At 46.3% G+C, this 21496-nt stretch overlaps 1 protein-coding gene across 2 annotated transcripts in view; it reads right to left on the bottom strand.

Annotated features, from left to right (window-relative positions):
• The window catches only part of HELB (DNA helicase B), a 451751-nt gene that overhangs the window by 350749 nt on the left and 79506 nt on the right, over positions 1-21496 (bottom strand). For both annotated transcript variants that reach the window (XM_069229147.1, XM_069229148.1), the window contains exon 3: positions 7813-8039. In XM_069229147.1, the coding sequence (XP_069085248.1) occupies positions 7813-8039 (227 nt within the window). The remainder of the gene's footprint in view (positions 1-7812; positions 8040-21496) is intronic.

Raw genomic sequence — 21496 nt, 5'->3', positions numbered from 1 at the left:
TCCATAAATACCCCTAACACTAATCAGGCAAACCTTTTGCATCACTCAAGCCCTGCTCCACAACGCAATGGCACCTTGCTATGGCAGGTGGTGGTGGTGGGGTGGTCTTGGCTTCAATGGCGCACCAGACGAAATCCGCGATCACTCCCGCCCACCGGAGGCACAATCAGTCGCCCTCTCCCAACACCTCACACAATTGGCCACTCACATGCAGGCAAAAGAAGTACGGCGCAATTTACATCCACTACTCAGGGAATCTTTTTACTCTGGGCTGCGCGACCTACATACCAGCCAGAACTGACCTTATGTATTGCCGTCCGGAAGCACTTACGCAGGGCACCCGCGCTGAATATCAGGGGCACACAACCTCAGACCACTGCAACCTCAACTGACCTGGGGTTGCAAGCGCCCCAGTATACCTACTTGCAACCTCCCAGTAAACGCCATGCGTAACAAGGCCTTTAGAGACACCTTACAGCTTATATTACCTCATATTGCACAGACAACGAGGGCACAGTGTCCGACCCTGATATAGAATGGGACGCCTTTAAAGTGGCCATGCGGGGCCATGCAATTAAAACTATGTGCGGATCTAAGATAGTGCTCCACAGAGAACTACACACTCTGGAAACGGGTATCCATACCTATGAGCGATTGCTACCTGGCCATCGGATTGCGGCTGCCTCACTAGCATGAATGGCCCATAAGGCAGCATCAGAGCAGCTGCGCAGAGTAGATTAAAAGGAGTATTTGACAACAAAGCATGTGGAGGGTAATAAGGCAGGCTGTTGGCCTGGCTCCTTTGCTCTGATACAGTCAGGGTCCCTATCACACTTATTCAAGACAAGACGGGTCTCATACTTAATACCCAGGAAACCATCAACACCGCTTTTCGATCAGCCGGCAAAGGTTTCTGGACACCCTCCAACTACCACGCCTTCAGGTGATACACCGAGCAGATCTCGAAGCCCCTGTCATTATAAAAGAGATTGCGGATGCGATCAAACAAATGGCAAAGGGCTAGACATAAGGAGCGGATGACTGGTCAGTGGAGTTTTATGCTGAATTCGGACCCAAACCTGTGGTGCACGTAGTGAAGGTGTTTAACTCAGCCTTCTCATCAAGCATGTTCCTGTCCTCAACATGGGAGGCAGTTCTGGCCATCCTACCTGTAAAAGGGAGGTCACGGAGGATACTAAGATGTGGGTATATGTCTTTTTATTTCGGTTATTTTATGTGGGGAGTCAAAATGAGAGTTTACAAATTGCCAACACGAAGAAAAAAACCTTTTGGCATATATATAGTCTGTAGTCCCTTTTGGTTTGGTTTCAGTCCCCTTTTCCTTTCTTTTCTTATTCTTTGTCTCTTTTTCTTCACAGGAAGTTTTACCGTCCTTGAAGGTTCTTGTCACCTGGGTTCATGAGGAAGAAAAAAAAAGAAAGACCCCGATTTAGGCAAGTGGTCTTTTATACATATATATATATATATATACATATTTATATATATATTCTTCCTTTCTAATGTTATATTTTCCTATCTGCATGCAAAAAAAAAAAGGGTTCTGTGGGGTTTTAAAATTAAGAAAAACAAAGATAGAGCCCAGAATACCCTGGTGTTGTGGCTCTTCTATGCATGCAACCACAATTGATCACCTCAGTGGAAGATTTTTTTTTTTAACAAAACAATTGAGGACCTGAATCCCTGGTTTAACTTTACTCGGTTGTCCTTGTTTTATTTCATTTTGGAGTATGCCCGTGAAGTGCCTTGTCCCCCCCCTCCTTTTCCCCATTTATCACCAGCCCTCTGTGTCCATGACAAAATCCGACTTCGTAAGTGTTAACGTACCTGTGGAAGCCACGTCCCTCCAGGGACGTGGCAGGCCTCTGCGTTCCTCCCGGGGACAGTGCTATCCTTGCCATCCTCATTTGTGGCTTCGCAGTACTCTTGGGTCGTTTCCTCGGACCCAGCAGCTGACAGGTGGTTCTCCTGCAGCTGTCTTTCTCCTCGGGTCTCCGTCGCTTCCCGGTGGTCCCGTGTCCTGCTCCTGTGCTCCTCTCTTCCTCCTCTGTCGCTCTCGTTCCTCAAGTATTTCGGTACACTTCCCTATGCATATCAACGTAATTCGTCTGATCGTCCCCCTGGGGCACCGACCCAGCGATTTCAGGTCCTCCAGGCCGTAATCTCCCAACCTTGGTATAGCCTCCCTGCTACAGCCACTCTCCCCTGAAAGGGGCTGATACAGCCACGGGTCCGTGGGATATCCTGAGAGGAAATCTGCATTTGTTTGAGTGGTACCAGTGGTGTGCCGTATCTGAAACACATAAGCTTGAAGGGATAAGAACCATCTCTATACTCTTTGGTTGGTATCCTTATGGTGTGCTAAGCAGGTAAGTGGGGAATTATCCGTGAGCAACGTAAAGGAGCGTCCCAGTAGATAATACTGCAGAGCCTCAATAGCCCATTTTATGGCCAGACATTCTTTTTCCAGAGTCGGATAGTGTTTTTTCCGTGGTAGTAGTTTTCTACTGATGTATACTATGGGGTGAGAATGCCCTACTTCATCCTGTGAAAGGACAGCACCTAGGCGTTTGTCAGAGGCATCTGTCTGTAGTGTAAAAGTTTTCGCAAAATCGGGACATCGTAGAATAGGATGGGAAACCAGCATCTCTGAGTTTTTGATAACTATTGTATTGAGAGTCAGTCAGTCCAGTTATTTTGTTTGGTCCGTTCTTCGCTAGGAGGTCTGTTAGAGGGGCAGCGTGGGTGGAACAATGTGGGATAAAGTGTCTATAGAAACCCACCATCCCTAAGAAGGAAAATACATCGCACCTCATTTTGGGAGGGGGTACTTTTATGATTGCCTCGGTTTTATCCCTTTGGGGTCTTATGTGGCCCTTTTCTATAACATATCCTGAATAGTTAATGGAACTCCGGGCAAGTTTAAATTTTTCTGGATTGGCTGTCAGCCCGGCATCCTTTAAGAACTGTAGAACTGCCGACAGCTGCTCTAGGTGTTGTTCCCAGGATATGCTGAAGTGGACGATGTCATTGTGATAGGCGGCTGCATACCCTTGGTGAGGTCTCAGTACGGTGTCCATGAGGCGCCAAAAGGTTGCTGGTGCCCCATATAACCTAAAGAGCAATACCAAGAAATGATATAGTCCAGAAAACGCAGTTTTTCTTTGTTCTTGGGATTCAGGGGGATCTGTCAATAACCCTTAGCAAGGTCCAAAGTAGAGAGATACTGCTTGGCCCAATCAGTTCATCTACTCGGGGCATCAGATAGGTGTCAAAGGTGGATATGGCATTCAATTGGCAAAAATCTATACAGAACTGGAATAACCCATTTGGTTTTGGCACTAAAAATACTGGGGAACACCATGGACTATTGAAGGGTTCTATTATTGTGGCCTGTAACATCTCCTGCACCTCATTTTCTACCACCTGTCTCCTGGCCTCTGGGATAAGATACGGCTTAAGGCATACAGTTTTTCCTTCCTCGGTTCGGATATTATGCTGGACTATGTTATTTGGTTTACACAGCTTCCTGTGTCCATGACAAAATCCAACCCCGTAAGTGGTCACGTACCTGCAGAAGCCATGTCCCTCCAGGGATGGGGTGGGCCTTTGCGTTCCTCCCGGGGGATGCTGCTTTCCTTGCCGTCCTCGTTTGTGGCTCCGCAGTCCTCTCTGGTTGTTTCCTCGGACCCAGCAACTGACGGGCAGCTTTCCTGCTGCTCTGTCTTTGTCCTCTGGTCTCAGTCACTCCCCGGTGTTCCGGTGTCCTGCTCCTGTGCTCCTCTCTTCCTCCTCTGGTGCTCCTGTTCCTCAAGTATGTCAGTACGCTTCCCTACTCGTACCAACGTAATTCAATCGTCCCCCCTGGGGCACCAACTTGCCGACTCCGCGTCCTCCAGGCCGTAATCGGCTTCACTCCCCAAGCCGGGACATGCTATTGATGGGATCTTATTGCCCTCTCAACCTTGGGTGGAACTACTTGATGACAATCCATAAAAGGATTGGGATAGACCCTCAAGTTCCTTCAATGGATTGCCTTACTCTATAATTCCCCGTTAGATCTATTAAAGACTGAAAGAGTTATATCTGACTCGTTTACCATTGAGCACAACACCCAGCAAGGTTGCCCCTTATCCCCAGTTATCTTCGCATTGGGGATGGAACCCCTAGCGGGTGCGCTCCATATGCGCACCTCGGAGTGAGGGATCAGGGCTGATGGCAGCTAGCACATCATCTCACTGTACACGGGTGAGTCTCTGGTGTATCTGGGAGATGATGTCATGATGCTTCCTCGACTTATGGACCTCTTACAGCAATTCTGAATGGCATCTGGACTGCGGGTGACCTGGGACAAGTCACAATTGTTTCCGTTGACAGCTCTATCTGAATCTCAGCAGAGGGGGCTCCCGCACACCTGACTCCCCTGGGCATATGATTCCATTACGTAGCTGGGCATCAGGGTGTATCACGCTAACAGAAATCTAATAGGCGGTAAAGTGGGCAGAGCCCATAGGAATGCAAGATGGTTCCTTCCATTTTCCACATCCCTGCTGCTTTTCCCTACCCAGGTTCTGATACTTCTTTTCCGTCCTGCCTGTGTTGCTACTGGCCAGAATCTCTGCAGACCTTTGTGCACCCCATACTGCATTGATATGGGGCAAAGGCAGACAGAGTGGCAATCACTAAATTATACGCTCCCTTAGAACGGAGTGGATTAGACTCTCCAAATTATGGGTAAAATCATGCAGCTGACGAACTCCAATGGCGCATGCAATGGCTTGCAGGCCAAAATATGTCAAAAATAGAATACTGACTGGATGGCATAACACTGCCTCAGTTGCTGCAGGGTTCGGAGAGGTCCTCAGGCAGGTGGCCAAGACTTGCTGGACCACATACGTGTCCAAGGCACATGTTAATGCCCCCATATGCACAGGAGCCACCACTATGGGTGATACCGGGGTGCTATGAGTTACAGATAGGCCCTGATGCGATGGTCTGGTAAAATGTGGGCCTTACTGTCTGGGGTGACCTGTTCACAGATAAGATTCTTAGCACAATCGAAAGCTTAGTGGATGATTAAGGGATACCGCAGGACTCTTTCCTAATTTATGCTACCCTCACACCATACCTACATGATATGGCATAAAACACACAATGAACCAGAAATTTCCCTATTACTCCAGGTCCTACTGACACATAGGGGTGGCCACAGGGCTGTAACACATCTATATAACTCTGTACGTTCCGAGAGGAAGGCCCCCCCACACCATATCTGCGCTTAATGGGACACAGCCCTAGCAGTGACACTGACGGACAAACAATGGCAGAAGTGTTTGGAGACACTGAAACTCATCTCCTTCAACACCAGGATCAAATACACACAATTCAACTACCTTCATCACACGTACCTTACCTGGCAGCGGCTCTAGCGTATGAACCCGGTGTCTACGGACACGTGCCCCAACTGCCACACTACTGCAGCCAATTATGTACATATTGCCTGGGACTGCCCCCACTTTGTACCCTACTGGGACGAGGTTGTTGGATTTCTATCATACACATTGGACACTCCCTTCCAGAAGGAGGGCATACACTGCTTATTGGGTGTCATTTCCTGTTCCGCTGCATGTAAGCCCATTAAAAAATTCATAGATCTCGCCTTGATAATGGTGAAACGTAGGATAGCCATGTGCTGGAATTCTGCCACTCCCCCTCAACCACGGATGTGGCTCTTGGATCTATGCCACAGCGTACTGTCAGAGCAAAAGGCACTTACAGTTTGATGGATCTGGAGATCTGTCAAAAAGTGTTGGATGCTTCAGTCAGCTTATTTAGAGTGCCAATGACACAAATGCACTCCTAATAAGGCGGACAGGTGTGGTCGATGTCCTACATTACCACAACTCTGGATAACGACTTAAGCCTGAGCTCACAGTGTACGCCAATATTTTTCCTAGCAAGTACTTGGATGACAGTGTCATGGGAAATGGGGGTTTTGGAGTCAATGCAATGATGGCTTCATAAGAGAAGAAAGCAGAGCGCAGAGATTATCTGATTGCACAGTTCATAAGGGCAAATGCAGGTATCATGCAGCAGATGGATCTAAATAAGTCTGTTACCTTTCACTGTAGCTTCAGAAGGCCTGTGACAACATTCTTGTGTGCCCCGAAACTACTGGTCAAATCTTCAGTACAAGCCATAAATTCGTGAACATGCTAAATCCCCATCAGCTCTACGTCCACCAGAACTCCACCAATTATACTGAAATAAACTCTAAATCCAATGTAGTTACATACCTCTTCCCTAAGGAAAAAAAACCTTTATGCAATGTTTAATATAATGTAACGTTCTTCAGCATCGCACAGTATGAAAACCCCAGCAAGCAACTGCATTACCAGCTCCTCATTCACAAAGTCCTAGGACATTTCTGAACTGGGTTTAACCCCCAGCTCCCTCCACCTTTACGACTCCCTCTTTGGCTATGACATTCTTAGACAAATTACTCATCGCCTTACTTTAGAGCTTTGTTTCTGAATTAGAATTTTAATCGAGTTTGTATTTCAATAATTACTTAACACTTAGATTTTAGCATGAACATGTATAAACTGAATCAAGAACCAACGTGCAGAGTTGGTCCTGGCGGATGCATAATTCTATGGGTCATGGTAACAAAGGAATCTGCGGGGCTGATGTGTTGAAGGTCGACCTCACCATTATTCTGTACACTCGGAGAACTTTACGTTGCTGATAACCAACCAAATCTAACATTCTAGGGCAGTGGTTCAAACCATTTGACTTCTGTAGATCCACGTTCTTAATCATTACTGGAATCCAGGGACCCACACTGACACATTACAATTAATATTATTTAATATTCTATGCACTTGCGGACTCTGTGAGCGTAAGACACGGACCCCCAGGCTCAGGTTAAGAACCGTTGAGCAGTGGTTCCCAACCTTTTGACTTCTGTGGAAACACACTTTATCATTACTGGAGCCCAGGGACCCCCACTGAACCTTTCTTGGAATCCGGGGACCCCCCACTGAGTCATTACTGAAAGCTGGGGACCTAGTCTGTTAATATTATTTATTTTTCTAAGCTGTCGCGGACCCCCTGAAGAAGCTTCGCGGACCCCCCAGGGGTCCCCGGGCCACAGGTTGGGAACCACTGGTCTAGGGCATGCAAACTTGCTTCTTGAACAACACGTTCAGTGCTCATCTTAAACAGAATCCAAATAAGTGAGTGAGAGGGAGTGGTTTTAAAACATACAAGAGCCCTACCTTAGAACATCTGAGGATCTGGCTTGTAAGACTTCTAGCGTATGTCGACTTCGAGAATCTACCAGCAGCTGATCTGAATTTAAGATTGAAGGTTCACTGGACAACAAGTCAACTAATGACCAAAAACACTTATTAACATGCTTCATTGGGAATACCTGTGAGTCGTAATGTCGTGCTAACAAAAATCAACATGCTGATATATGAAATACAAATAACGAATCAATCCAATGAAAGCCATGCATAAGCATCAAGTGCTGCATTAGCTTAAATATTATATTTCATGAAGTGCATATGGGTTATTTTTACAATTTCCTTTTTAGGTCTAAATAAGGCTAAGATGACCTTGCAACAAACACAGTCATGTAAATTTGAAAATACTTTTAACGTTTTAAAGATAGACACAAACTCGAACACAATAATGAAAAATACAAACAAAACCCTGGGATGAATCCTGGACACCCCCTTATTCACTTTTACATATTAATATTATATAATTTGCACAATTTATACTCACCCGACCAAATCCAAGCTTCCAGGGATATTTGTTTAACATCTCTTCGATTTTTGTCAAGGTTTCAACTTTTGTAAATAAACCTTCAGCCTCCTCCGTTTCCTCGCCTTCTCCATTTCGCCTTTTCGGTTTCCACTTTAGCAGATTTTTAAAGAGGCGTGGTAGAAGCGTAGGAACATATTCCATGATCAATGGGAATCTTAGGGCGTTTTTAACATTCACTCCTGTACCTAGATAATTCGCAGAAAAAAGTCATGTAAGGTTACTGCTTTTTTAAAGAGCGGCAAGTAAGACAGTGAACAGCGCCACTTTGTCTTTCAGATTTCTCAATGCAGTATGCTTGTTAACTCATTGAATGGAACTGAATGAAAAGTGAGTGCAGGTGCCGTCACCACTGAGAAACACGACATGGGCATAATTTACAATTGTGGAACAGAATAATTTTTCAGACTGAGGTGATGTCTGTGGCGTAAATCTCAAGGAGAAATAAGATTGCCTCTGCATTGGCAAAGCCAATAGGTCTCGCCTGTATAAGAGCTATTGGCTTTGGCAATGTGTTTTTGCCATGATGTACATCAGTGTGGCTGCTGTTCAGCTTGGCTTAAAGTTAGTGTTGTAGAGTGGAGTGAAGGAGTAGAGTGTGGTACAGGGCCGGCTCTCGAGAGGTGCGACCGGTGCTGCCACACCGGATGCGGACTTCGGGTAGCGGTACTGTGTTTGAAAATACATTATGAATTTAAAAGCACCTGCTGCAGCGTTCCTTGCCTCTCCAGCAATCTTCAGGCAACAACAAAATTGTCAAGATAAATCTGGTGATTTATGTTCTGTTTGGAGATCGAAGTTTTGAGGGGCCCTGTTAAAGGGTACTAGTGAGGCAATCTGTGGTGGAGGTGGTCACTGGGGGTGTCACCAACAAACACTGAGGTAAAGGAAGTCACCAGCGCTAGGGTCGGCCCGTGTGTCAGAGTTCAATGGTTCAGTGGCAAAGTGTTGTAATGTGGAGTGTAGTATGGTGGAGTGTGTTGGACTGGACTGAGGCAGTGGGGTAGACTGGATTAGAGTAGAGTGGGATGTGGGTGGATTGAATGGAGTACCGTGGATTGGAGTGGGGTGGACTGAAATAAGGTGAGGTGGATTGGAGTGGGTGATTAGACTAGATTGGGGTGGGTAGATTGGACTGAAGTGATAGGACTAGGGTGGGGTGAATTGGAGTGGGGTGGACTGCACTGGACTGCTTCAATTATTTCATTGTATAGTTACTTAAAACCATTACAAATGGATCACAATACATTCTAGATACAACTAACCAATCCAACCACTTTTCTGTTTTAAAATATTGCAAAAGAAAAAAAGTTCAATGATAGTTCTTGTTATAAAGGAATAACAATGCTAAAGCAGCTGCTAAAATTACGATTCCTCTCATTTAAAAAAAACAATTGCCTACCCTCAAAAGGAAGCAGGGTCATCTATATAATAAACTAGTTTGTAATCTAGTGTGCCAAACTGTGAAATTGCCATGCTGCAGCACCAATCACTGTAGTGCTGCATTCAGTGAGTTCGTGTAAGAAGAGAGAAACAAAAGGCGGCGTTAAAGGCATGCTTGTTAGACCATCAAATAGAGAAATATCCATAGAACAAAATCAGTGCAATGTATACTAATTAAACGTGTAGAGTGCAAGTTACAAGACAACTTGCTTTACGATACCTTTCCCTAAAGGGCAGCGTGCAAGGGAATCTTACCAGCCATACAGAATTTAAATATTGTCATTATATATGTCAGACCCGGTTCTAGCGGGCGGGCCAGGCTCACCAAAGCATGACCTTTGGCCCTCCCAGTAATAGCAAGTGGCCACAGAGAAAACACCTGTTATGTGCTTCCTCCATGTTGGCAAATGTGTTTTTTATTTATTTATTTTTTTAAGCTTTTGTTTACTTTAATCATCAGACAGGGGTCAACGAGAAATCACTAGAATACATTTTACATTGCATTGTTTTAACAATAGCTGTTTTACTTGTGTACTGTAGAGAGAAAAATACCTTTAGATGTTTTTCCCTATTTTTCTACTGTCTGGGAGAAAAATCTGGGCATGCCTGTGAAAAGAAAACAGCCCGAAGGTGACCTTAGCTCATGTCTAAGGCAAGCTGCAGTGGGGAGGTGTGTGTTGGGGAAGAGGAGACAGGGGTTTACCTGCCAATAATGCAACAGGTGCAGTGGCACCAGAGCCCAGATTGTAGGCTACCTCCAGAATTGTCGAAAATTGGGCGCACACTGGCCCACCCAAACGCACCCTTGGCCCATTCTGATATAAATTCCTGGAACCGGGCCTGATATACCAGGAATTCCTTCTGCTGAAGTGCAAACTGCAGGGGGATCTGTCCGATCTTATAGCGTTCGGTAACACAGCATGCAGTCATATCACTTACTGGCCGAAATGAGAGGCTTTATGTGTACCCATCCGGGCGCTACTGCCTTAAATAAGCCGGTGCGTTGCAGGCTCCGTCCGGCAATGACCATGAATTTGCCGATCTGGGCCAGATCTTTTACGGTGTTTCGATGCATGCCATGGAAGCTTTACATGTTCTTATACCCTTTTGCCAAAAAGAAAGGCCTTACAAAAACCCGCAGCAACATATAATATGCACTTTCCGGGGCGGCCTCACATAATCAACACTTCTCACTGCCCGTGAATGTTCTTCCAGTGTGCCCTGTATTCATTCATGGGCGTGGTTAGTAACCGTGCCATGAGAGCTTGTCTACCCAAGGCAGCCTTCAAATATGGTTGTAAAAGGACGACTTCATATGATTTCACTAGGCCCACTATTCCACGTTTTTTTTATTTATTTCATTGATGTCCTGTACCCTAGATATGTTTTTTACGTTGTGATGTTAACTTCTTCTCCAGAGCCTCGATAGTTAAATCAGTGTTGTTTATATTCTCGGGGAGAAAGTTCAAAGTGGCTGTGGTAGAGTCTAAATATTTTAACCAGCTGCTTTTTTTTCTCTCGAAAGATTATGTTCAAGGCGCCTCTCATTGATTACGGGTCTGCTCTAGACACCTGGTGATAATATTTTATTGTATCTTTTTTTTATATTTTTTATATTGCATGCCATTTTTTCAAGCCCTTTTTTTCTGTATGATGGATGTGGCAGCGCTTCAGCGTCTCAGTGAGCAAGCCTGGGAAAGCATGATGGCCGTGTGTTAAACTAAGTAGACTTCGTTCGTGTCACCCCTAGAACCCCCGCAGCCGATGGACTATGTAGGCTATGATGCAATTTACAAAGGCCATGGGTTGTTTTTGCAGATTTTTCCTATTATAGCGTCGGCATGCAGATTGGACTTCCCGGAGTCTAACAGCCAGACCCCAAGATAGTTGCTATTTGCTGATCGTATTTATTCTAAATGGGCTAGGTGCCATTCCAGACGTCTTTTCTTCGCTCTTTGGCCAAACGCAAGAACCTTTGTTTTTTTGGCATTTGCCTGTACGGCATTCCTGGTGTTGTACACGTGAAGTATTCCAAGTGCTCCGACCATGCCAATTCATGTGTGGTCCAGTAGCACCAAATTGTCTGCGTATTGCATAATGGGAGTCTACGATGACCCTAACTTGGTGAAATAATGTGCTGAGCACCGGCAGTTATTTTTGAGGGCCGGAGCTTATTCTTCTGCCTCAAACATTTGCTGCGAGCAAAAGACACATACGGGAAAGACGGAGTAAGGGGGAAAGCGTCACAAAGGGAGAACTTAGAAAGCTGCAAGAGTGAGCTAAAGGGGCAGGGAGAGGCTTTATATGGATTGAAGAGGCCCGAGATGGCTTCAGGATTACGCCACCTCAGTATTCAATGTTCACACATTTAATTGCAGCAGCCGCGTGTTTAAGAGGGCGTTCTTTGGCATCAGCACCTTTTTATTTACAAATTAAGCATTGCTCCTCCCACAGATCAGCAGTGTAAATTGAAAAGAGTTGAGGTTATGATGCAACCCTGCTTAAGTCCCTTATTGGTGTAGCTTTTTCCAGTGGCGTGACTGTGCGAGATCCTAATCCGCACCCATGTGTCCGTATACAGAGCTGTAATTGCCGCCAGGAGTTGCTTCATGGAGCGGATTTATTGGAGTGGGGTGGGGTGGACTGGAGTAGGATGGATTGAACTGTGGTAGAGTGGACTGGATTGGAGCAGAATGAGGTGGATTGGCGAGGAGTGGGTGGATTGTAGAGAAGTGAAGTGGATTGAAATGGGGTGGATTGCACTGAGGGGAATTCGACTGGAGTGATGTGAATTGGACTGGAGCGGGGTGGACTGGACAAGAGTGGACTAAAATGGTGTGGGGTGGATTGGACTAGGATGGGCTAAATTGAGGTGGACTGGATTGGGGTGGGGGGGTAGAATGGAGAGGGGTGAATGGATGGATTTGACTGGGGTGGAGTGGATTGGGGTGGGGTGACTGGAGGGTAGCGGCATGGATTTTATTGTAATGGAGTGGACTGGATTTGAGTAGAGTGGACTGTGAATGATTGGGGAGGGGTGGACTGGACTAGAGTGGGGTGGATTTGACTGGAGTGGGGTGTACTGGAATGGAGTGGAGTGGGTGGACTTGACTGAGTGGGGTGGATTGGATTAAGTGGGGTGGACTGTATTGGGGTTGATTTGATTGGTGTGGGGTGGTTTGGACTGGGGTGGGGTGGATTTGATTGGTGTGGATTGGGGTATGTTGTATTAAAGTGGTTTGGATTGGTGTGGACTGTATCGGACTGGAGTGGGGTGGGTTAAGGTGAATTGGATTGAGTGGGATGAATTAGAGTGAAGTGGATTGGAGTGGAGTGGACTGAGCTGGGTGGTGCGCATAAGACTGATAAGGACTGGGTTAGAGTGGGTTGGACTGGAGTAGAGTGGGGTGGATTGCAGAAGAATAGGTAAAACTGGATTTGAGTGGGGCAGATTGGAGAGGATTGGGGTGGGATGTGGTGGATGGGAGTGGGGTGGATGGGCTGGAGTGGTGTGGATTGCAATGGGGTGGGTGGACTGGCTTGAGTGTGGTAGGGTGGATTGGAATGGGGTGGAATGCAGTGAACTGGATAATAGTGGGGTGAATTGGACTTGGGTGGACAGGAATGGGGTGAAGTGGATTGGATTGAGTGGGGAGGATTGGAGTAGGGTGGAGTGGATAAGATTGGTGTGGAGCCGAGTGCAGAGGATTAAGGTGGTGTGGGGTGGATTACAGTGGGGTAGATTAAGGTGAGATGGGTGGATTGGAGTGGTGTGGATTGGGTTAGATTGGATTAGGGTGGTTTGGATTGAAGTGGGGTGGGTTTGATTGGCGTGGGGTGGACTGGAGTAGGATGGGTTGGATTGGAACGTGGTGCACTGGAGCGGGATGGGTTGGACTGAAGTGAGGTGGATTGTGGTGGACTGGAATAGAGTAGACTGGACAGGAGTGGGGCACAATGTAATGGGTTGGTGTGGGACAGATTATTTTGGTTTGCAGGGGGCAGATTGGAGTGGGGCTCATTGTTTTGATTGGGGTTGGGCAGATTTCTTAGGGGAGGGGCAGACTGTTTTGGATTGGAGTGGGGCAGACTGTTTTGGATTGGAGAGGGGCAGACTGTTTTGGATTGGAGTGGTGCAGATTGCTTTGGATTCGAGTGGTGCAGATTGCTTTGGATTCGAGTGGTGCAGATTGCTTTGGACTGGAGTGGGGCAGACTGTATTGGATGGAGGGGGGGGAAGATGGTTTTGGATTGGAGTGGGGCACATTAGTGTGGGGCAGACTGCTTTGTATTGGAGTTGGGGCGATTGGTTTGGATTGGGGAAAGGCAGATAGTTTTGGATTGGAGTGGGCAGATTGTTTTGGATTGGAGAGAGGCATGTTTGAGTGGGCACTGTTTTGGACTGTAGTGGCACTGAATGCTTTGAATTGGAGTGGAGCAGATTGTTTTGAATTGTAGTGGGGCTAAATGCTTTGTAATTGAGTGGGGCAGAGTGTTTTGGAGGATGGATGGGTTGGGTGGATTGAAGTTGTGCAGGTTGTTTTGGAGTGGGGCAGTTTCCTTTGGACTGGAGTGGGACAGATCGTTTTGGATTGGAGTGGGGCAGATTGTTTTTGATTGGGGTGGGGGGTCCATTGTTTTTTATTAGAGTGGGGCAGATTGCTTTGGATTGCTTTATTGAGTGCGACAGGTAGTTTAGGAATGAAGTGGGGCAGATTGGAATGGGGTGGGTTGGGAGGGTTGGAGTGTGGTGGATTAGGATTGAGTGGGTCATATTTTAGTGGGCAGATTGTTTTGGATTGAAGTGTGGCAGATTGCTTTGGGCTGTAGTGGGGCGGATTGTTTCTGGCAGATTATTTTGGATTGGAGTGGGGCAGATTGTTTTAGATTGTAGTGGGGCAGATTGTTTTGGATTGTAGTGGAGCAGCTTTTTGGATTGTAGTGGGGCACTCTGGAGTGGGGCGGATTGTTTTGGTTTGAAGTAGGACATAACAGAGTGGGGCTGATTCTTTTGGGTTGTAGTGGGGCAGACTGTTTTAGATTGGAGTAGAGCAGACTGGAGTGGGGCAGATTGTTTTGGATCGGAGTGGGTTGAAATGAGTTAGACTGGATTGGAGTGGGGTGGACTGGACTGGAGTGGGGCGGTTTGGAGCAGGATGGGGCAGATTGTTTTGGATTGGCGTGGGGCAGATTGGAGTGGTGGGTTGGAAGGATGAGTGTGGTGGATTGGGATGGAGTGTGGTGGACTGAACTGGAGTGGGGCCTGATAGGAGTGGGGCAGATTGTTCTGGAGTGGGCAGATTGTTTTGGATTGTAGTGGGGCAGATTGCTTTGGATTGGAGTGAGGTAGACTGGATTTGTTTAGCCTGTTTTGGATTGGAGTGGGGCTGATTGCTTTGGACTGGAGTGGGACAGATTGTTTTAGATTGGATTGGAGCAGGTTAAAGTGGGACAGATAGTCTTGGATTGAAGTGGGGCAGATTGTTTTTGACTGGGGAAGGAGTGCATTGTTTTTTATTAGAGTGGGGCAGATTGTTTTGGATTTCTACATTGAGTGGGGCAGGTAGTTTAGGAATTAAGTGGGCAGATTGGAATGGGGTGGTTTGGGAGGGTTGGAGTGTGGTGGATTGGGATTGAGGTGGAGTGGAGTGGGGTTGATTGGGGTGGGGCAGATTGTTTTAGACTGGAGTGGGGCAGATTGTTTTAGATTGGAGTGTCGCAGATTGTTTTCGACTGCGCAGATTGTTTTGGATTGGAGAGAGGCCAGTTGGAGTGGGGCAGATTGTTTTCGATTGGAGTGGGGCAGGTCATTTTGGATTGAAATGGGGCAGATTGGTGTGGGGTGGGTTGAAGTGGGGTGGATTGTGATGGAGTGAGGTGGACTGGACTGGAGAGGGGCTGACTGGACTGGGGCAGATTCTTTTAGATTGAAGTGGGGCAGATTGTTTTGGATTGGAGCATATTGTTTTGGATTGGAGTGGGACAAATTATTTTGGATTGGGGTGGGGCAGGTTGCAGTGCGGCAGATTGTTTTGGATTGGAGCATATTGTTTTGGATTGGGGTGGGCAGGTTGCAGTGGGGCAGATTGTTTTGGATTGGGGTGGGGCAGGTTGCAGTGGGGCAGATTGTTTTGGATTAGAGCACATTGTTTGGATTGGAGTGGGACAGATTGTTTTGGATTGGGGTGGGGCAGGTTGCAGTGGGGCAGTTTGGTTTGGATTGGAGTGGGGCAGATTGGTTTGGATTGCTGTATCAATTGGGGCAGGTAGTTTTGGAATGAAATGGAGAAATTTGGATTGTGGTGGGCTGGGAGGACTGGAGTCTGGTGGACTGAGATCGAGTGAGGTGGAACGGAGTGGGGCTGATTGGAGTGGAGCAGATTGTTTTGGTTTGAAGTGAGGCAGATTATTTTGGATTGGAGTGGAGTAGAGTTTTTGGATTGCAGTGGGGCAAACAGGAGTAGGGCAGATTGTTTAGGTTTGGAGTGAGGCAGATTATTTTGGATTGGAGTGGAGTAGAGTTTTTGGATTGCAGTGGGGCAAACAGGAGTGGGGCAGATTGTTTAGGTTTGAAGTGGGAGAGATTGGAGTGGGGCAGATTGGTTTGGATCGGAGTGGGGCAGATTGGGGTGGGACAGAATGGGTTAGACTGGATTGGCATTGGGGGAATGAGATTGGAGTGGGGTGGATTTGAGTGAGGCAGATTGGAGTGGGGCAAATTGTTTTGGATTGGGGTAGGGAAGATTTGTTTGGACTGGAGTGGGGCAGATTGTTGTGGATGGCAATGAGGCAGGTTGGAGTGGGGAAGATTGTTTTGGATTGGAGAGGAGCAGATCGTTTTGGATTGGGGTGTGGCAGATTGGGGTGGGGCGGAATGGGTTAGACTGGATTTGCATTGCGGTGGATTGGAATGGAGTGGGGTGGATGTTTTTGGATTGGAGTGGGGCAGATTGTTTTGGATTGGAGTGGGGCAGATTTGTTTGGATTAGAGTGGGCCAGATTGTTGTGGATGGAGTGAGGCAGGCTGGAGTGGGGAATTTTGTTTTGGATTGGGGTGGGGCAGATTGTTTTTGATTAGAGTGGGGCAGCTTGTTGTGTATTGCTCTATTGAGTGGGGCACATTGTTTTAGATTGAAGTGGGACAGATTGTTTTGGATTGGAGTGGGCCAGATTGTTTTGGATCGGGGTGAGGCAGACTGTTTTGGATTGCTGTATTGAGTGGGGAAGATAGTTTTGGATTGAAGTGTGGCAGATTGTTGTGGACTGGAGTAGGGCAAATTGCTTTGGATTGGAGTGGGGTAGATTATTTTGGATTGGAGTGGGGCTGACTGGAGTGGTACCGATTGTTTTGAAGTGGGGCAGATTGTTTTGGACAATAATGGAGCAGACTGTTTAGGATTATAGTGGGGAAGATTGTTTTGGGCTGGTGTGGGCCAGGCTGTATTGGACTGGAGTGGGGTTGGTTGGAGTGGGCAGATATTTTTGAATTGGAATGGGGCTGATTGTTTTATCTTAGAGTGGGGAACATTGTTTTGAATCGGGTTGGGGCAGATTGTTGTGAAATAAAGTGGGGCAGATTGTTTTGGATTGGAGTGGGGCAAATTGTTTTGGATTGGAGAGGGCATATGAGTGGGGCAGATTGTTTTGGATTGGACAGGGGCAGATATTTTTGGATTGGAGTGGGGCATATTTTAATGGGGCAGATTGTTTTGGAGTGGGACAGATTGTTTTGGATTGGAGTGGGGAGGATTGCAGCATACAGCACGATTATGTTTTAAGAAAATGTTTGAAAATTACTCATAAGAATGAAACAATGTTGCCTTGCAATATTTAGAACAAGATAATATTCATCTTTTGAGGAGAGCGCCCATGAGCAAAAACAAAATAAAAAATAAGTTCAAAGTGGGAAAAGTAGACTTGGCAAAATAAAACAAAAAGTTAACTATGGAAAATACAAATTTGCAATTGTGTTTGTCCTGCTGAGCATGTTTTTGCTAGTCGGGCGCCTTCTGTTTGCAGAGCACTAGAAGTTAAAAAGAACAAAATACTACCTCAATCACGTCGGGAGCAGCGGACGGATACTGATTAAGTTGAATCAATTAGTGCTTGGTCTCTGTTCCCCGGACAGGAACGGAAATGATATGCCAGCTGTGACCAACTGTAAGGCTGTAAAGAAGAGTGCCTCGCAATCCAACAAATGATAAGCAACAGACAGGCTCCAGTCCCTTTGCTAATTACAACAGCGTCTCGTAAGCGATATGCATGCACTAGCGCATGGTATCGCTGGCTCGACCCTTAAGAAGACTCCTAGCCTTTTTGGCTCACTTACGTTTTCAGTTTCCACACTGGACTTACTCAGTGAAAAAACACACATAATGCACCTTTAAAATTTTGTTTTAGCAAATATCGTTCAAAACAACAATGAAATAGCTGGCTCTCTTGCAATGCTTAACCCTTGCTTGTCATCAGATTTTGAGCATGTTTTTTGGAGTAGGGACCCCCAAAGCTAATGTCCTTTGCCACTTGGTCCTCTCTACCAGCTGTCCAACTTGGGAGACGGTAAGCCCTTGCCTCTCCTTGCAGGACAGTACCACTGTGCACCGCAACTCTTGCAGCTACCAAGGCTTGTTTGTTCCTCCTCCAAGGGATCTTCAGGCTCCGTGTAGCCCCGGCCTCCAGCACTCTTCCCTGCAAAGCACAGTCTCCGACCTTCTGCTCCGGCGACATGGGACTCCTCTCCAGGTGTGCTGAGTGGGACTCACTGCGACTCCTGTGACTGCTGCCTGTGGGTCGCTTGTGGGGGCTGCCTCCCCTTCTTGCGACTCTCCTAGCTGCTGAGGGTCACCTTGGACTGCTCTCCTTGGGTCGAGTCCCCTGGGCCTTTCTGGTCCTCTTCAGCCTTGCAAAACCCATCTCCACAGACTTTTGCATTTGCCCGGATTGTTGGTGATTTTCCAGCACCCCTGACTGACTGCATCACGACTGCTGACGTGGGACATCACCTGCATAAATTCTGAAACTCTTCTTCTGCTCCTGTGCTGCACACCTGACTTTCTTCATCCACCGTCAAACTCGTCCTGCATCCACAGAAGGGTGGGTAGTGGCTCCTGCAACAGCCGGACACTCCCAACTCAAACTGGACTTGGTCCCCTTCTTTTCCAGGTCCTCTTCTGTCAGGATCCACCTTTGGTTTCTTCCAGTCTTGTCTGAGTCTTGTACAGTCCTTTTCCAAATCTCTCCTGTGGGTTGGGGGGAAACCAGGTACTTATCTTTTCGGCTGGTCGCTAGGGGGCACCCCGGCACGGGCTTTTAGGGTTCCTAGTTCCTCCAGCTCCCCTCTACCGATTCCACTTCCTTGGGTGGGCGGCTGACTTTCACATTCCACTTACATAGTATATGGTTTGGTCTCCCCCTAGGGCCTTCACTATTTGCTATTGTATTACAATTTGCTATTGCTTTCTATGCTAATCACTGACTTCTAATGTGTACACAATAGTATGCTTACTTACCTCCTAGTGGAGTATTGCCTATAAAGTATTTGAGTAATTGTGTTACTATGGTAAAGTACCTTTATTTTTGTAACACTGTTTGCTTCTTTCATGTGTGACTGTAGTGGTATTGCATAAGCTTTGCATGTCTCCTAGATAAGTATTGGCTGCTCATCCACAGCATCCTCTAGAGAGCACTGGCTTTCTAGACACTGTCTACACCTCACCAATGGGGAATGCCATGGGAGATGCTCACCACACACATGGGCAGCTTCCTATAGCCATCATCTCAAAGCTGGGTGGTGAGCAAGTAATTTTGGTTCCATCTGGATTGGCACAGTATTCTTAAAGCCTGAAAAACAGTTTGTAATGTCCAGCAAGGCACTGATCACAGACAACATTCAGCAAATGTTATGTAATCCTTGGGAAAGTATCTATTCTCGTACTTGTAAGGTCATAACTGTAATAGCAGGAGTAATACTGGAAACTGGTGGTCCTTCAGTGGTATTTTCTGTGAGCAGCTTTTATTCCATCATGGGGTTGGTTGCCATATAGGAGTTGCACACTTCATGGCTCTTTATTTTTGTACTTGTCTGTATTATTTATGTCTATTCAAGTGTTGTTACGCAGAACTGACTAGAATCAGCCATTGCTGAAGCACCAAAGATGTCAATGGCATGTTGGTGCTGAGGTGAATGGAGTGTAAGTGAACTGGAATTGGGAGACTTCAGAATTCTGAGTGCAAGAAGAGGCAAGGGTCAGGAGTCAAAGTCTATCCTTGAATAGGTTCCAGTTCCCTGGAACAACCCTTGCTTCCTCAGTAAGGGAGCTGCAGCTGAGAAGGAGACCTTGAGATAAATGGTAGTTCAGATGAACTGCCAGGAATCTACCCATTAAGAAACACTGAAGACACTGTCACTCTCTTTTTTATCTGCATTAATATATGTAAATGCTGAGCGCTACTTAAAGTATGGTGCACAATTAATGTAAAAAAGACCAAAGCAGGAAACCACAGACACCTGTCTGTGCAAAAATCTTGACTCATCAGACTCAGTAAGTATGTAGTCTTTAGTAAGGCCATTTCTATCACCAAGATCTGCTGAATATGACTTATTAATCTGAAAAACTATGAAGTGACTATAAACCCGAATGTGGTAGAAAGATGTAAATAATGTTTGTGCCCAGCAGCAGAACTGCTGGCTAGGAGATAGACCTATGTTAAATCGTGCCAACTAAACCTCCGGCATACCACAATTTTTACAGACATGAAGCAGTAGATGCATTTCCCTGCTTTCCCTGACACGAGACACTCTGAACTGGAAAAAAAGAAGAATGACTGCAATGTGTGGAAATGTTGTTTGAGTGCAGTTTCATTAAGTCAGTAAGTACAGAGCCTGTCTCACCGTCACTCCTAACATAATTTTACACTAACATTGATCCTAAACATAACCCCAATCCTAATTCATCTTTTGCCATAACCCTAGGATTAAACCTCAAATTGCCCTAAGCCTTGTCCAACTGTTAACCTGACCCTAGCCCTATATCTGACTTAAACCTAACCACAGTCCTTAAACTAAAAGTGTCAATATAGTGTTGTCTATTTAGTGATGTTGTGTATTCAGTGTAGCGACATGTCTCGATGAAATGAATCAAAGTAATTCTATGTTGATTAAATGGATTCTATAGGATGGAAATGCACCTAATGAACTACCTGGCATGCCTGTACTTGTCCAACTGCACCCAACCAAGATGACACAAGACCACATGAGACCACCACTTGCCAAACCAGAAGAAAATATACACACACAACTGCAAAATAACGTGCAACATTAGTGAGAGTATTACCACAGAACTATACTTCAACATGAAGGGTGTGTGGCCAGCTCCTGCGAAGATTGTCCAGAGCTCTGCTGCAGAAGAGCACAGATATTAGCACCACTATACACTAAGCACTTGCAAAATCAACACTGCAGCACCAGATGAACTGGAGACAGAGGTGAACACAATGCAGTGAACACAGAACACCTCAACTGCCTGATCAAGTCATGATAGAACTGACCACAAAGGAAGCCAACAGCACATGCTGCCTATCAAAACTGAGACCAGAGCACCACACTCACAACTGCCAAAGGAGTGTTAAAGTCTGATCTGGAGTTATATCTGCAATTAACTTTTCAAATCCAGTGTCTGTCAAAGACTGTTAAAACCTGCTCAACCAGACATTGCCATGCCCTCTACATTACCATCAAGATTGGGCAAGGAATGCTTTTTCCAAATGCTTCGCAGCAAGATGATGCTTGCCTGGACAGAATGTGCCACTTCAATCAGGTATGAGGGCTGAGATCAGTCATCTAACAATGCTAATACCTAACCTTCCCTGCAGACTGCAAAAGGGACAACATCTCTGTAATTTGCCCACCACCCATCTTGAAGGATATTTGCTGCCCCCACTCTGCAGCATGGCACCTGCTTCGGACTGATGTGCTTGTTCACTCTGACAATATGGCCATAAACACTTAATAATATTGAAACCCTACCTCCAGATCGAAATAGAGATACCGCCTTAGTATTTTGCTCAACGCCTGCCCTCCATAGTTTGAGCTGTACCCCAATGCATGCCAACGACTAGCATAGGGCACACTCAAACCAGCTCAACTTCAAATGAGGAATCCATCAGCACAAACATGGTGGGACACCCAGAGACCATGAGGCCC

This window comes from Pleurodeles waltl, chromosome 4_1, assembly GCF_031143425.1.
Source record: "Pleurodeles waltl isolate 20211129_DDA chromosome 4_1, aPleWal1.hap1.20221129, whole genome shotgun sequence".
Classification (NCBI taxonomy): Eukaryota; Metazoa; Chordata; class Amphibia; order Caudata; family Salamandridae; genus Pleurodeles; species Pleurodeles waltl.
The sequence above is the reverse complement of the archived record's forward strand: the minus strand, read 5'-3'. Positions and strand labels throughout refer to the sequence as shown.